General features: G+C 29.6%; 1 protein-coding gene across 3 annotated transcripts; it reads right to left on the bottom strand.

Annotated features, from left to right (window-relative positions):
- Nucleotides 1–235: 235 nt before the first annotated feature.
- LOC129288430 (serine carboxypeptidase-like 7) lies at nt 236–16548 on the bottom strand. 3 transcript variants are annotated; one of them, XM_054924992.1, is made up of 14 exons: nt 16371–16548; nt 16143–16291; nt 15567–15643; nt 15340–15462; nt 11341–11443; nt 10438–10475; nt 10218–10316; nt 9156–9242; nt 8914–9057; nt 7586–7657; nt 6822–6940; nt 6565–6678; nt 643–688; nt 236–528 (listed from the first exon to the last, which is right to left on the bottom strand). In XM_054924992.1, the coding sequence occupies exons 1-14, from the start codon at nt 16538–16540 to the stop codon at nt 445–447; spliced, it is 1425 nt and encodes a 474-aa protein (XP_054780967.1). In that variant the 5' UTR covers nt 16541–16548; the 3' UTR covers nt 236–444. The 3 variants fall into 3 exon arrangements, with proteins under 3 accessions (XP_054780967.1, XP_054780968.1, XP_054780969.1); XM_054924993.1 differs by lacking the exon at nt 15567–15643 and having other exon boundaries at nt 15340–15422; XM_054924994.1 differs by lacking the exons at nt 10438–10475; nt 11341–11443.
- Between the last annotated feature and the right edge of the window lie 1584 nt (nt 16549–18132).

Raw genomic sequence — 18132 nt, 5'->3', positions numbered from 1 at the left:
TAATTAAACCCGTTCTCTAACACACCCTTTCATTTATTTCTGGTCAAGTATGAATTTTCTAGTGCTGATGAAATCCTACGATTACAGTGTGGACACTTATTAAATAAGAGAATCTGAGGCACTCATGAAATCCAAATCCCATATTTCTTGTTTGATAGATACTCATAATCATATAATAATATCTTCATGATGCATTGGAATATGCTAATTAGATATTAGTTCATAGATTTGATAAATTCTTATGTGTATTTAAAAATTTACTTGTTCTGCTTCAATATAAAAATCACTTTCAACTATCTTATTCAAGTTTACAAAACCTAATATCATCGAATAGCACACTTTTTTTTCTTTTGTTTGGTCAAATCGAATATAGCACACTGGCTTGGATCGTAAAAACACACAAGATTTGAGTTTTTTGCATTCTTGTGGAAGCTAATCCACTAATTAGAGATGCTCATTAGATATCCATCTCTTGAACATAGCAAAACATTCTTCAGGTGTGAATTCTGGAGCTGTATGTCCTGCACCCTGCACTTTCCATAAAATAATTGAATTCATGTATGTGTGTGTGTCCACGAAAAAAGTGCAATTAAAAGGTGTCTGCATGTTATTAAAAAGTACAAAATCACTATTTTCATATACCTTAACGGTTGCATATGTCATGCCATTGGAGTAAGTTCTTGTGTATCTATTTCAAAGGGAAACAAAATAGCTTGTAAGAATAACTAGTATTCATAAAATTCAGTGCAAATCTTAATTAAGTTAATTATTATTTTGATATAATGGACAAAGACAACCATTAAAAAAAATTAACTTTCAATGGTGAAAAATTTAACAGTTAAAAATTGAAAAGATGTCATTGAAAGTATACAATTAGGTCAATGCTAAGATATAGTTGTTGTTGAAAGTTGAAAATCAGTGACCATTGGTTAGAAACCAGATTGGGGATCAGTTCAGCTGGACCAAAAATTGACCTTGTCCAGTCTGATTTACTAGTTTTTTAGGTGGGAATCAACTTAGGTGACTTGGGGAAAACTCCAAGTTAGATGAGTTGAACAGGTCACTACTTTTTCCTTTAAACCCCCAAGTCAATGCCATTTTAATCATATCAGAATCAAATATAAGCCTCAACCATAACCAATGGTGTCTATCTCTTTGTTCCTTCGCTCATCTTCTCTTTTCTTTTCTATCCCTTCCTTTCAATTCCTTAGCTACTTCTTGCTTCTCAACATTCTCAAACTCTCCATTTCAATAGCTTCTTTCTCATTCACCATGGGTCTGTCATTGTCACTATGGTGGGTGTAACATCTGAGAAAATTTAATCTTGATTTATCAACCCAATAAGTGTGATTAGTGAGTTAATGAGGTGTGTGGCTAAAGAGGCCTAATTATGTAATTTATTGTAATGTTAGCCCTAGAAATGGGTCCAGATCGATAGCAAATCACCCAGGCAAGGAAAGAGAAAGAAGAAAGGAATGCCTTATATGCTACATGCCATGAAGGTAGATTCAAATGTGATAGTCTCTTTGTGCCATGCACCACGACAAAAGGTAGTGTGTGCCGTGACACACAGCTAAAAATATGATAAATCAAATGCATTTTTGTGTGAAAAATTAGAGAAGAGGAGAGGAAGAAAATGAAGAGCTCAACCAAAGCTCTGCTAGGACATATTGTTAGATCACACTAAGGATAGATTGAAGCTCTCAAACACCTAAGATAAGTAATCCATGCCTTCTTTTTCCTTTTCTCTCCCTCATTTATAGAGTTTTAAGTTAGGGTTTAAGTTGAAAAGTTGATTTTCAATCCATAGGAGTTATGGTCCAATTCCATTGGATTAAATGGATATAATGGGATTTTTTTAAGATAGATAAACCCTATATTGATAATTTTATTCAAAGTTAGTTGGGTAAAGCATTAATGTCCAAAAATTATCATTAATAAGGTAGTTGGGAGAGGTTTGTGTCCATTAATGGTGGTTTGGAGATTTATAAATGATAATGTGCTTTAATAGAATCTAATGAACCCTGGGTATGAATAGGTAGCAAATTTATGATTAACAAAATAGAGTGTGTGGAAATTTATGTTGGTAAATCCTTAAAAATGAGATAATGATGGTATCCTTGTGTTATGAATGTAGTTTGGTGTAATTTGGCACTATTCAAGCTTAAGAAAAGCTTTAAAGGTGCTTTGTGTGAGGGGTAAACTTTTGACTTCTCAAAGGTTTAAGGTAATCAGGAAAAATCTAATTGTTATAGTTAAATATTAATTGTGTTGTGAAATATGGTTGATGATTTAAATTAATGGTGCATATTAACAATATGTTTAACTTGTGAAATAGTTTTAAAAAGAAAAACCTTGATTATGCTACCCATTTGTGATTTATGAATTTGATTATAGTTTGTGATTGTGAGTGGAGAATTGTAATATGTAATATGTTGAGTATGTGTAGTATTTTAGTATGAGTATGTGAGCTTATGTGCTATGAATTGATTGTTTAAAATTCATATTATGTGAGAAATGTGCATAGCATAATCATTGGAAGGAGTTTACCTAGGAAGAGGAGTATATTGATTTAGATCCACGTGGTATTGGTAATGACTGTTAGAATCAAGAACTTGCCATAGCACCGACAGTTAGAATCGAGATGTAGCCCTTATCCTATAGTTAATTCAAGACTGTCCCACTTGTTCTATAAGGGACTTAAACCTAACTAGTCTTCATTGATTCATAACGAGGCTAGGTTAGGGGTATGATACCCCATAGTTATTAGTATTGAAAAAAATCGAATTACATAAGTGAATGAGTTAACCCTGGTCTGATAGCTCCTTATAAGTAAAAGGCTGAGTTAGTCCATAAAGGTAACAGGAGGGTATAAGTTTGACATTTAATCATATATATAAATCCGACCACATGATTGTTAGTATTGTGATTTGGTATGAGTTAGGGGTGCATGGTTGGTATTATTGTGACCCCATTTCATGCTTTGCAAAATAACATAATTATGTATGTTTTGGGCCCAGTCACATAGTTTTTAGTTTTGTAAACTATGGTCAAGTTCCTCATATATGTTATATAGTGTGTTTGCTTATTTGCAACTATTTACAATTAATATGCAACTGTATAGATTAAGTAAAACTTGGTTACTGAGTGGTTGTATTCACACCTTAATTCTCAATATTTTCATGGCTTAGCTCATTGGATCTAAGTCAAGGAAAATACACAAAGGCTTATAATTGTGGAGTTATCCTTTCTGCATGCCTCTCTTTGTTGTTTTTATGTGTATATGTTAATGCAATTGCCAACTAGGATCACTTAACATTATTTTACACTCCTTGCATTAGTTTGTGTACAACTTGTATGTTGTATACCCTAGGTTAATGAGTTTTGGTTGTAAGCTATAGACAGGGCCAAAATACTTGTGCAAATAGGAACATATGTATTTTGAAATATTTGGAATGAAATAATGATTTTTTGCTTGATTTTCCTCCCCCTTGTGTTTTGTGAAATTTAAGGTTGAATGGTGATTTTTAAAAATATGTGTGTCTTGGTTGGGTATGGTGTATTGCATAGGTTCGCAAAAGTCCATTGAGTGTGATCAGAGGGTTGCTATAGGCTTTTGCACTTGTGGTTGAGTTGAGACACCAAAGTTGTATGTTTTATGCAAAATGTGATAAAAATAGGTTTATGTGTCTAACTTTTTATAGAAAAAGAATTTGAGTATGAAACCAGTGCCATTAGCTAGAGTTAGAAGAAAACTTCATATAGACACTGAACCATCTCAATCAAATGTCGGACGAAGATTTGGGACCCGTTGGAAGTTTGCTCCCTATGCTGTCAAATAACAACAACTGATGCTATGGAATTCATGCAATGTGCCATGGCACATGGCACAAAGGGTGACCCGTGGCACATATGTTACAAGCTACAGCGTATGTGTCGCTTTCTATACAAAACCCTATTTTGAGTTTTAAAACTCATTGTTTTAGGTCTCATTTGATTTCCAAGCTCCCGCATTGTCTTTAAACTCTGATTTGAACATGTTAAGTATGTGATTGAGATTGAAAATTTAGTTTTAGGATCTCATTATATATGTTTTGAAAATTATTTATAATTTATGTAATTGTACAACTTTGGTAATCCTTTGAGGGTTAATCCCTTAATTACCTTAATTTTGGAGTTAAGTGTGGTTAAGTAAGGGAGACCTTACAATGGGTCTCTCGCTATCATTGATCGTGCTCTTCCCCTTTTCACTTCCATCATCTCTATGGTTACCTGATTTACTATCGACTATTCTCTACCTCTCTCTTACCTCTTTGTCTTTAAACGTTGCTCTTCTTTTAACTTAGGTGTGTATTTTGAAAAGCAAAAAAGATAGGTAGCAGCGAAATAGACTTAATATCCTCTAGACAATTAAATTACACTCCTTATCTCTATCTCTTTTCTTTTCAAACGTGATGGACTAGGAATAGATGAGTAAGAGTAGATTGAATGTCTAAATTTTTAAATATACAAGGTTATAAAATAATATAACAAGCATGGGCATAAATGTTTAAGCTACTTATTTCCTCTCATGTATGTAACTGTGCACGCACATGTGTGCAATAACAATGTTACTTCATATATTTGGGTTAAGGGTTAAAAATATCCTTAAAGTGTAAAAAAATTGGCCATAAATGACCTTAAACTTAACTCTGGGTTATTTATATCCCTTAACCGCTAAGATTTTTAAAATTTTTACTGTCAATTCCTTCATTAGCTGGACCCACATTAAAATTTTTTAATATTTATTTATTATAAAATATTGCATTATTAGGCCCACCAAATTTTTTTATATTTTTTAATAATTTAATCTCTCCCTTCCACCTTTTCTCTCCCTCCCAACTCTCCCCCTCCTCTCTCTCTCCCCCTTCTTCTATATAGTCTCTCTATCTTCTCTATAGTCTCTCTTTCCTCCGTCTTAGCTATAAGTTCGGCATCACTTCATCTCCCACAACCCCTCCCTCATTGACCTCCTCAAATACGTCTCGAACCAGTACAATGTCGATAGCCTTGCATGCTTCAGCTACAAGGCCATCCTCGATAGCCTCAACTAGCTAAGTCTTGTTCACAGTGCAAGATGATGTCTCTCTCACTCTTTCTCTTCCTCTCTCTCCTATTTCTCTCCTCCATTCAATCTCCCTCTCCATACTCTTTCCTTTGCTTTCTCTCTCTCCCATCTTCTTGTCCTTTCCCTCCTCCCTCTGGTCGTCATCCTCACCGACACCATGATAACTTCGATGACTATTGTGGATAGGCTGGACACGATACACGCACACTTGCTCACACATGCACACACGCTTGTTTGCACTACCACACTCTCCCTCTCTCCCTTGTGGCCTCATTTGACTCCCCCGCTAGTCTACCACCTCCCTTCAGAACCAAAATTTTGTGTGCGTGTGTGTGTATGCACACATGCGCGCGTGTGTGGAGAGAGAGATAGAGAGCGTGCATGCGTGCACGCATGCAAGATAGAGGACTCCCAATAGGAGAGAGAAATCTTGAGAAAGAAGTGGCAATAACGGAAATGAAGAAGAGAGTAAGGGAGGAGAGAGAGGGAAGAGAGAAGGAGATGAAATAGAGTGCAGGGTTTAAGGTCATTTGTAACCCTTTATGTGTACTTTAGGGACATTTTTTACTCTTAACACTATATATTTTTACCTTAATATTGTTGTTATTTGAAATTTATTTATTGTTTTGTATTTTTTATGTAACATAACATAACTAATATGTAATTGAAAATATATTAATTTTATTATAAGGATGAATAATATTTGGAATATTGTTATGTTCTATTATTGTTAGAAGTACTACTATATGTTGTATGTATGAGATATTAAGTCTTAAATATGGATAAATATATTAAGAATTAATGTGTTTTTATTTTAATTATATTATTTTATTATGACCTGTTTGACCCCCAATTCAACCTTGATATTGAACTTCTAACCCTAAATTTCAACTAGTTTAATTATCGATTCAATTTTTAATACTTTATCAATGACGACAAATGTTATTTGCCTAAAAGTGATGCAATGTAACCTTGATAGATGTCACCACGTCAACCCTAAACAAAACTCAAAATTAATATGGTTTCAAACTACTAAGGCCTAACGACAGAGACCGATCTAGAGGGGGCAAATTAACAGCCTTTCTCAAAGTATAATTACTTTTTATTAAATTAGTACTAATTTTTCTTGTAGATAATTAAAATTAACTCCAGGCCCCTGTATTTTTTGTTATTTGACATTTGCCTCCTCATATACATATCTCTAGATCCATGGATCCTTGCATCTCGACCATTAGACTGAGGTAGTATTTAAAAAAAAAAAAAAAACAGAGAGAGAGTGCATTTGATGCGCTCACACATGCATATGCTTACATGCACGCACGTGCATTTGATCCCCTCAATTTGTGGGATTAAATATAAAATGACCTGACATAAATAATATTACTATAAAATTGTATATAATCTTTTAAGCATACATTTGATGCCCTCACGCGCATACATATATATTACATACATACCCGGCAACTTGCCCATTGACATGCCAAGGTCTCCAGTCATCAATGATAGAGTAATTTAAAGATCTGATCCATGCTTGTGTTGATAAGAAGGAAATCGTCATGTCATGATCCCCACTATACACAAACAATAAAATTTCATTTATTAAGTTTCCATAAAATGTTAAGAAAAAATCAACAGGATTAATTAGAACATATTAATCTCTCTATAGTTAGACAAAATATATAAAGAGAAACTAGTTATTAATTCAAACCCTAACCTGTATATCAAAGAACGATAACCCTTTGTACTGAGATTTACATGAATATAAAAGCTGTTATCAATGTCCTGCTTATAGTTCAAATCGTAATTACAATGCCTCCAATAATATGTTGTTCCCTGCCAACACAAACCATCTAAATTTTAGCTCAAGTTGAGGGTAAAATGAAAATAGCATAAAAGAAAAAAAATAATATTTTATAGATGTTGCTTGTGTTCTTAATTAGATTTTCTTAAAAAAAGAGAGGAAATGTTACTATTGAAAATAGTAATAAAATTTACACAGAATTTCCTCATTTTACAAGAATGAATGTAAATGATGTACTATCTAGACAGATGGAAAGAAAATAAGAAATGATCAATTATTATTATTATTATTATTATTATTAACGTGCAGTTATGATATTTTACATCACACTCTTGCTATCAACATATGAAGCTATCTTAATTAGATTTGATTATACTCAAATGTAATCTGATAATATTAAATATTAAATGATTTTATTATAGTATTTAAATTCATTTCAACCATCTAGTTGAACAGGTAAATTATTAAATCAGTACCTTAATTGATTTGATAAAATATTTTATACATGACCAGTCTATCCATGATTTAAACCATGATTTTTTTATTAAAAAAAAGATCAATAATTTTTACCATTAATCTTTAAACTATTATCTAACTGGTTAAATGGAATATTCGATTTACAGCACCTTGAATTTTCTTAGAGAGAGAGGAGTGGAAACTCTCAAGATCTAAATTACCTTTCGAACATGGAGTGCTTTTTGAACGTCATCGTCATTGCCCCAGTAATGAGCTTGCAAATATCCAAGTCGCTATAACAAAGAAAGCAAGGAAAGTAATGATGTTAAACATTAAACAAAGTATAAGCAAGAAGGGGAAAAGTCATAAATTGATTATCAATTTTTATAAAAATTTATATCATTATGAATTTTTCAGACTGTACCATTGTATTTTACAATTGAGTGGAGTTGCCATTTTACATGACATGATGATAAATCAATTTTTTTTTTTTTACTTTTATGTTCTTCGGAAGTAAACACACATAAATTTGAATCTAGTAAATGGCTTGAGTATATTCACTCAATAAGTGTTTCATGTGTCACAATAACAATAGTTGATTTAATCAAAAAGCCATCAAAGATTTTATCATATAAAACTTAAAAAATATCAAATCTGAATTTTTTACAGGAGACATGAGTAAAAAGTGTTTTCATCATGTTGATTGTTTTGAATTTTTTAAAAGAAATATATATTAATAATTTTTAAGTATTAATAAAATCCAACAATTGTAATTAAAACATTCATTGAATGAGTATATTAAAGACACTCACTAATTTCAAATCCTTTTCTTTCTTTCTTTTTTTTTTGAGTATAGAAGGAATATATTATTTACAAATAATTCCTGTAAATTTTAAACAGTACTTTCAACTTCCTTAAAACTTGGCTGAAATTAATTTCTACCGTGGATGACACAAATATCCTTATATCCGTGGTCTTTAACGAAAGCTTCAACCAACTTTCACCACTTGTTGGTGACCGTTGGTCAACCACCTACGCTTATTGACCAGTTGCTGTAAACCGACCAGTCAATCGTCAATCAGAGAAAATAATTATTTTTATAAATTTTATTGCTAATTATTACTTGCATTTACAAGTCAAACGTTTAAAATTTTTACAAGTCAAATATCTAAGATTTTCATGTCAACATCTTAGATTTATAAGTGAACCTAAGTATTTTTTGCTATTGTTAACTTGTAAAAAAAAAAAAATTCGCCTCTAATTCAACATGTAAAATTTTAATAACAAGTGCAAAAAAATTATGCAAATTTACTTGTAAATTTAAGTTGACATGTAAATATTAAAATATCAATATTTTAAGAATAAGGTAGATTAAAATATTGATAATTCAACCGATTTAATTTTCTTAAAAGATTGATACTTAAAATATTGTTTACTTAGTTTTATATTTTGTTCTTAATAAAAAAAACTAGGAGTATAACTAGATTTAATTTTAATATGAAAAAAATTAGATTGAAGTTGAGAATGTAAGTTAATGCAAAAGAATTACCCGACATTTTGATGGAATACTAATACCCTTTACTTTTTGAACTAGAGATCTCTTCATCAAAGAATTTCTTGGGGGAATAACAAACATTTTATAGCCACAAAAGCCGGGTTCCAAAATCATAGAGACATCGACTTCTTCAATTAACTGCAAATTAAATCAAAAAGAAATTAAAGAATCCAAAATAATTGAAGGAATTTTTAAAACAAAATTGAGGGGAAAATCCATATAACTTTGGCTATTACCTCTCGGAATAATTGGTAGTCTCTGAGACATGACAAGTTATTGGTGTCTATATTTCCATATTCTCCTTCACAATATTTCTGTAATGACTGTTCTTAAAAAAGACAACAATTAATCAAATGACGTCCTAGCAATGCCACGTGTTATTAATCTATCTAGCATTTTCCATAAATTATCAATACATATATTTACCTAAAATATAACATAGATATATTAATTACTTCCTTTGGTTTATAATGGAGATTATTTTTTAGAGGCCCTACTTCGTCTGAAATATAATGTATTGGATAGTTTTTATAATTTTTTTTACTTCTTTTACTATTCCTTTTGAAAAAAAATTCAGTTGAAATTTCTTTGTTTTATTAAGGCATTAATTATATAGGGCATTTAATAAAAGTATAATAACTAAGGTAAGACTTATTGACTTAATTTTATATGTTTAATATACTTATATATAATTAAATCATGACATACAATTAAATCATGACAAATAGATATTAATGTGTTAATAAAATTAAAAACAAGAATGCATTATAGAATAAATCATTTATAAAAAGATTCACATATCTTAATTTAATTGAAAACAAGCACATGAAGCATATAAGGCTAATTATATAGGTTTTCCTCGGATAAAAAATAGGCTAAACTATACATTCAGTCATTTAACTTTATACAATATTTTATTTTAACCCCTTAACTTTATTTAATATCTTTTTATATTTTAATAAATTTTTACATTGACCTTTTAAATATTGACAAAACATTCTCAAATGTTGATATACTATGTTTATTTTTTTTTAAATAACAATAACTGACATAAAAAATAATCATTTAAAATTAACGATATTAAAGTTAAAAAACTAAAAAGATATTTTACAAAGTTAAAGGATCAAATTAAAACTTTATGTAAAGTTATAAGACTAAAAATATACTTTATCCTAAAAAATATATACAATTTTAAAAAACTTAATTTTAACTAACTTTGAAATCATGAAATAGTTACCAATGTGCTATATCAATTGTGAATCAGAATGAGTATGATGATATTAATTATTAAATATTACCTCATAGAGTTCATCAGAAATCAGTCCCATTCCATGAGCAAATGGGATTTCATAGTTTATTTCATGGCGTGTTGTCAGGGGATTCCCAAGGATGTATCCCTATAATCATAACAAAACAAGATTAATATCTCAAAATCTTCATCATTTAAATTTAATTATATTCGGGTTGACATTGAACTTTTAATAATTGATGTCAGAAATAGAGATCCTGATTTTAAACCTGAATATTTATCCGCGGTTGTACCCCATTTTCATTTCCTGCAACTCATTGAATAATTGAATTATTAGGTTGAATTATATATATATAGTCCTTAACCCTTAAATACATTATATATATATATATATAGGGTTAAATCACAAATTGAATCCTAAACTATAGGTTTAGAAATGTCTGAGACTCTTTTTTTTTTTTTGAAAAAATAGCAAGCAAGAATCCTTATATGAAATTTATATTAATCAATGACAAGTTGTTAAAAATTGAATGAAAAATAAGCTCAAATAAACTGTTATTAATTTAATATTATTTGTTGTTAAAAATCAAATAAATACTTATTAATTTAATAACCCAATAGAATTGATAATTATTTATTCGGGTTTTAACAACAAATTATCCTTAACTGATACAATTTCATACAAAGGTCTTTGATTGCTATTTTTTCATTTATTTTTAATGACAATATTCCCCTTCAACTTTTAAAAGCGGTGTCATGCTGCCTCTACCATTAATAAAAGTTATATTTGATCGTTAGTTGACTAAAAAATTATAAAAAATGACATAAAAAATTATGGATAAGAACCTCAAAAATTACAAAAAAAAAAACTTAGACTATACCAAAAAAACAAGGACAAAGAAAATTTTCTTGACCTTTTTATGCAATGTTATGGTCACCTAATTAATGATCAAAATTAACTTTTATTAACAGTATGACAATATTGTACAGGTTTTAAAAGTTAAAAGGGAACATTGCATAAAAAATTAATAAGTTTAAAATTTCAAACACTCTAAATCTATATTTAAGGGGTCAATTTATTATTTAAAACTATATATATATACACACACATCCTTAGTAATTATTAACATGTAGAAATAGGATGGAATCAATGATGACTCGTGTTACTGTACCATATAAAATTTCTTGAAACAAGGCCGGGATAGGAATGCCAGAATAAGAATCACCACCGACATACACTTTATGTGATAGGTATTCTGGATTATTGATTAACCACTAAAAAAAAATAAGAATATGTGTTACTAGTTCATGTATATAATATTAAAGACGAAATTATATAAAATTCCCACCTTTAAAGCTTAATAACGAATGCCTAAATTCATAAACTTATGCAAACAGTCATTTTATTATTAATAAGCCCATTATTTATTTAATTTAGTGGGATGTGATGTGTCACTGTAAGATACTCACTTCCATTATATTTATAAGTAATTTCAAACAAAGAAAAACCTTAAACTTTATTAATTCTGTCTAAATATGCAACAAATTTTCAACATGATGCCTATTAATAGATAGAGAGAGAAGACTAATTTTAATCATATTTAAAATAAATTTCATTATTTTTATATTCATTTGTACTTTTTCTCTTATTAATTAATATTAGAGAAAATTATTAACAATAATTTTTTTGCTCTTATTTGGGAGGAGAAAATTTATTAAATTTTAAGACAAAATTAATGAAGTTTAAGGGTTTTATTGATTCTAATAAAACATGATGAAAATTGAATGACTTATAGAGTAAATAGGACTAGAGACAAAGGAAGTACATATTAAAAATAAGAAAGACGCCTACATTTAATAACCTTCTTAATATTTAATAAAGATAAAAGGATAAAAATGGATACAAAAATTATAAAAATATCTTATAAATAAGATTAAAACAAATAGTCAAACACACACACTCTCTCTCTCTCTAAATCATAAAAGTATCTTATAAATAGTCAAACACTCTACCCTTTTAATGTAGGACTAGAGGAGTAGGAAATTTACTTCTACTAGACTAAAAGACTACTGTTCACCCTCCTCCTTTGTCAAAGGTAACCCCTAGGTGTCTTTGCTGAAGTTGAGAGTGAGACCCCCTCAAGCTCATTTACTTAAGCGAGAGTACATAACAGTACACCATCTCCATACTTTTTCAATGATCGAATTCTCAAGGGTTTGGTATAATGTACATCCTTGAGGTTCAATTTCACAATCTCTCATGCTTAATAAAAAAGTGGGCAACAACTGCTCTCTTCATTTTAGAATATAAGAAAAATTACTTGTCTTTTTGTTTTTATTTATATGCATTTATCTCAAATTATTTCTTCACTAGACAAATTTATTTCATTAATTATAGGGATAATTTAGTCTAAATTTTTTTAATCTCAAACATAATTATTATACTTAAATAAATTTTTTAAAATTGTGTGAATTGATTTTTTTCTTTTTATATTTGAAAACGGATGTAGTATTAAGGTATATCAGAATTGAGAAACGGCCTGATCCTTGTGTAGTGAGTCCTCAGGGCTCAAACTCGCGAATCTTGTTTGTCATATGATATAAAAATTTGCCCATAGTAATTTTTAATCTATACACTTAATAATTGCATTATAATTATTTTAATTCTCTCTCTACTTGAAAAATAATATTTAAAAATATCATTAATAAAATTTTATTTTTATAAAATTGTCTGGTGTTTAAAGACAATAAAGTATTTTTAAAATTATTTTATAATTTGGGATGGATAAAGTATATTACAAAGTCTTAGAGTTAGGCATGTAAGATCGCACATGAAGTTTTCATTTTATTATAATATAAAATTAGTAATGTAAATATAACATATAAATTATAATATTTAAATTCAAAACGTTATTTTAAAGGATAAATAAAAATACACTGTGTAATACAAATGTTTTAAAATCTGATAATTTAAATTTAAATAGTTGTCATAATGCAAAGAATTAAACAAAACATAATTAGATAAAATAAAAGAATTGTATTTGTAAAAAAAAATTGAACATACATCATAAACTTATACCACAATAGGGGTGTTCATGATACCCGGTTGCCCGATATGCCCACCCGAACCCGGTTATTTTTTGCCCAGCCCGGCCCAAAAAAAAAAGCCCGAAATGTTCTATACATGTTTGGGCTGGGCAAAGTGCGGGTAGGGCCAGGCAGTGGGCAAGTCATGCAGCCCTGCCCATTTAGCCCAGCCCGATTTTTATTTTTTTTATTAATTTTTCTATTAATTTTTTGCTAACTTTTTTATGATTTCTTGCTAATTTTTTTAGCAAACTTATATATTATTGTTGTCAATTCTCTCATATTTTGTTTTCCATTTTGCTTTAAATGTTCATGTATGTTCTTGCAATTTTTTTATTTAGTTATGACATATTTTTTCTCTTTCATTCATGCAAGTTGGGAATTGGGAAGAGGTTTTTTATGAATTTGAGCCTACTCTTTGAAATTATTATTTTTCAGATGATACTCTAAGTTTTTGTTATTTTGGATTATAGCTATTATTTTGGATTGAATTATAAATAATTTGATATTGTACCAAGACTTGTGATAGTTTTAGATTTCAAGTTAGATGTTGAATTATGGATAATTGAATATTGTGGCTATTATTGTGGATTTATAGTTTATGATTTTATGGATGCTATTTTAAGTTGATATATAGGGTTCTTGTTATTGATTTGTGATAGTTTTATTTTGAAATGATGAAAAGAATTGTTATTTTATGAGCAGGATAATTATTTGATGGGCTGGGCAGCCCAAAACTGCCCAACTAACCCTGTCCTGCCCAAACTAATAGGGCATTTTTGCGGGTAGGGTTGGGTATCGGGCTGTATTTTGCGGCCCATTCATTCTTCGGGCTGGGCATCGGGCAAGGTCTTCCCCAACCCAGCCCTGCCCATGTGCACTCCTACACCATAATGTTATACCATAAACTTAAATATATTTTTTTATAAAATGAATTGATTTAACATTAAAAAGGGAAACTGGCCAGTTTAGGCCTGTAGACGGGCATAAAGGCTTCACATCGTGTGTTCTTTTTATTATTTTGAAGCCCACTATTAAAAGCCAGTTCATGGTTGGCGCTCATTTATTTGGCTCTAGTAAGGGCTGGTAATTTGGGCGATGGTAAAAAAAAAAAAAATTGATAATTTGGGACAACTTGATTAAACTCAAAAAAAATTTAGTGCTAGGTTTAAGAGTTAAAAAAAATTTACTTTGAATTTATTTGAGTTGCTTGGGTAAGTATAAAGAAATGTGAGTTAAGCTCAAATATTTATAATCTTTTTTATTATTAATAAAATAAAATTAACTTACACTTTAACTTTTACTTAGCATTGACAAATCATCCCCCATACATTCATTTTGCACCCCTAAATGAAGTTTTAATGTTTTAATGATTATTTATTTTGAGCATATTTTAAAGTATAAGGAAAAAATAAGCATAAGAATTAGTTATCCTTTATATGCTTTCATTTTTACTCTTTAAATGCTTGATCTCACTTTAATACATATAGAATACAAAGTGTTCTAGTGTTATATTACTTGAAAAAATTTAAAAAAATTAAAATTTGTTTAAAAGAAGGAAACATAAAATAATGTTAATTCGTAGTAGTGCGAAATTTTGAGGTGTTATAATTAGGCTTGATTATATGAGTTTTTTTATATGTTTAGATATTTTAAACTTAATTGGAATATATTTGGCTCGAATTGAGTCCATCACGTCCAAATACCTGCTATATTTGGCTCGAATTGAGTCCATCACATCCAAATTACCTGCTATAGTCTCTAGTTATTGTATAATATAGATTTCAAAATTTGATAAAGTTATTTGCACGAAAATGTTAACTGACAATTTGGGGAAAAAAACTAACAAACAAAGAAGTTTATTAATTATCATTGGTGAATCATGTTTCGAGAGTAAAATAACTCACTGATATTAACGCACAGAAATTATTTGTTCACACGAAGAGTTGTTTAAGCATGATTCAAAATTCAAGAGACCGTATAAGGTTAATAATCACTTAGAATATTTTAACATAACATAATGATGAGAAATGAATAATTTGATTTGTGATAAATTTGAGAAGAGAATTGAATAATTGAAATACCTTCCTTAAAAATTGATGAGCATGATGAGCTAGGCCCCAGTCACTTGATTGATTAGCAGCTTCTGTTTTGGCATATGTGAAGCCTGTTCCAACGGGCAAATCTGGAAAAATTATATTACTTACCTAATCTTCCAAAAATTTCACGTTAATTAGTGTCACATTGCACAGAGAGAGGGGGGGGAGAAACTTGAAGACAAATTAAAATTAGTATTTATAGATAATATAACCTTAGTCCATGATTGTGGCCTTAAGACTAAGTTAGGCAAAGTCCCATTGTATTCTTGGTTTATAAATGTGAATGGACCTGTATCATATACAAAGCCACAGAAAATTAATATTACAACGGAAAATTAATTAATCATTTGATCTCTATCATCTTGACTTAGCTATAATTTAATATCTAAACTTTACTTAGTGCAACTCAATCTTTACAATTAATCTTGCCAATTATGTTGAAACTGAGTAATCTAATTCTTATAGTCATTTAAAATATTAGTTCATCATAAGTTTCAAGAATTAACTTTAGTCCTTATATATAATTTTATTCTAAAAGATATAAGGACCAAGTCAAAGTCCAAAATGATTAAGGTTCAATTGAGTTAAAATTATAAAAAATAATTAGTTATGTTTTAAGTAAAAGTTCAAGAACTAAGTTATAACTAAATCAAAATTATAAAAATAAAATGATTAATTTTCACATATTTGTATTTTGATAAACAAACGAAACCATGCACGCAGGATATATATATATATATATATATATGAAGCTGAAGAGAGAAGAATCAATTAAAGATGAAGTAAACCTATTTCAAAGGCGAGGCCAGCGAAAGAAGTGCAACCAGGACCTCCAGATAGCCAAAGAAGGAGAGGATCGTCTTGAGGATTGTTCTCAGACTTGACGAAATAACAGAAAACTTGAACTTCTTCTGCAGATTCCCCAAGTCCCACGTACCTGACAAAAACATATTTAATTAACTGATTAAGGAAGCTGATATATTCTTACAATGATGGAGAATGATACATGAATATACCCAGTTTGAAGATGAAAAGGAAGGGGTCCATGGAAGCCAGGAAGAAACTCCACTGTGGAACCAGCAGAGGAGTGAGCAGGTTGAGCGCAGATGAGGAAGAGAAGGCCAAAATGAAGCAACAATGTGATGAAGCAGAAACAATGACTGTGTTTTGAGCTCAGCATCGCCATCTCTGATAGTTAAGTATGTGTGTGTAGTCCCAGCTAGATCCAATAGCTCCTTTATATAGAGCTGGTGTGAATTAATTATATGTGGATCGGATCCTAAGAATTGACACTGCTTCTCAGTCTAATTATAAAAAACAGATTGTAGTTAAAATAATGGGAGAATGACAAAAGAATATCCCCAAAATATGTAAATAATAATTTTGCATCCTGAAATGTTATAATTATTTTCTAATTCCTGGACACTTGTATGTCATTTAGTTTTAATGTTAAAAAAAAATTATCCGGTTTATGCAAAAAGATTTCATTTAGATGATATAATTCTGGGAGTGGTGGAGGGGCAAATTAAAGAACGTCAAAAATGAAAAAAAAGTGGGGAGATAGATGAGGATATACTTGGAACTATAAAAGGGAATTTTTGTTAATAAAACTTTGGAAACGTAATTATTAATTCTTATAATTTTATAATATTTTTTATTGATACCTGTATTTTTTTATTTTAAAAACTGAGAACTGTTAATTTTCTGATTCAACATTTGATCTAACCTTTAAAATATTGCTTTGACCATTAGTTAGTTAGAAAATGATAAAAAAAGACTTCAAAAATTACAAAAAAGACAAAAAATATTTTCTTAATCCTTTTTTGAAATTTTCTGGGTCCTTGTCTATATTTTTTTCTCTTTTATTTAAATTTTTTGTCTTTTTTGTTATTTTTTGCTCAATTAATAATTAAAGTTAACTTTTATTAATAATAAGAGTCAAAAGAAACATTGTAGAGACTTATGGACTTATTTAGGAGGCTAATTTGCTCTTTCTCTCTCTTTTTTAATTAGATTATTTTTACATGCTTATAGTTTTTAAAATTTTAAATTTCTTTAGCTTAATCGGCAAATCTTTATAGATATAGCTTCTCAATAACATCCTTCTGAAACAATGCATAAAAATGCTAAAATGTAAAAATAAATAAGTATCATATTCTCTAATTATATCAAGGTCACGGTATTAAAAAAAACATTTAGATGATGTCTTCTGATTAAAAAATGTGAACATTATATTAAATTATTTTTTCTTAAAGTATTAAATGAAATTTTCTATAAATTCAAAAGTATTTTCACTACTAGCAAAATAAAAATTCCTCACCAAATGCCATTTTTCTTTGTTAAATTGCATTTTAGCGATAGATTTTATCTCTCACTAAATTCGTAACTAAAAAACAGCTTACTAAATTTAGTGAGGGATTCAGTCCTTACTAATTGTTAGCAAGGGCCACATCCCTCGTTAATATCATTTAAAATCTGACAACTTTAGCTAGGGATTAATTTCTCACTAATTCCTTGCTAACTATGCATATATTTAAAGACAGTGATCTCACATCACTTGTCATGTTGCGTTAAATTGTGACATGTTGTCTACAACTTCGTCTCTCATCAACTGCTATGTTACCCTACCATCTTATGCCCCATTACGCACTACGTGTGCAACAACTCATGATATGTTATCGTCTACCGACCACCATGTCACTCACTCGTTATCATGTCACACACTCGTTATATTTATGTCAAAGTTAAGATTTAAACTCTTAACTTCCAACCTTTCAA

This window comes from Prosopis cineraria, unplaced genomic scaffold, assembly GCF_029017545.1.
Source record: "Prosopis cineraria cultivar Desert tree isolate PC_DT_omini unplaced genomic scaffold, ASM2901754v1 PC12, whole genome shotgun sequence".
Lineage (NCBI taxonomy): Eukaryota > Viridiplantae > Streptophyta > Magnoliopsida > Fabales > Fabaceae > Prosopis > Prosopis cineraria.
The sequence above is the reverse complement of the archived record's forward strand: the minus strand, read 5'-3'. Positions and strand labels throughout refer to the sequence as shown.

Excerpts from the sequence above, each read along its gene's own strand:
- LOC129288430 (XM_054924992.1), bottom strand. The coding sequence starts at position 16,540 with ATGGCGATGCTGAGCTCAAAACACAGTCATTGTTTCTGCTTCATCACA. Across the intron at positions 11,444-15,339 it reads CTCATCAATTTTTAAGGAAG|TGGTTAATCAATAATCCAGA; the intron begins GTATTTCAATTA and ends ATTTTTTTTTAG. Across the intron at positions 6,941-7,585 it reads AAGCACTCCATGTTCGAAAG|GGAACAACATATTATTGGAG; the intron begins GTAATTTAGATC and ends TTGTGTTGGCAG.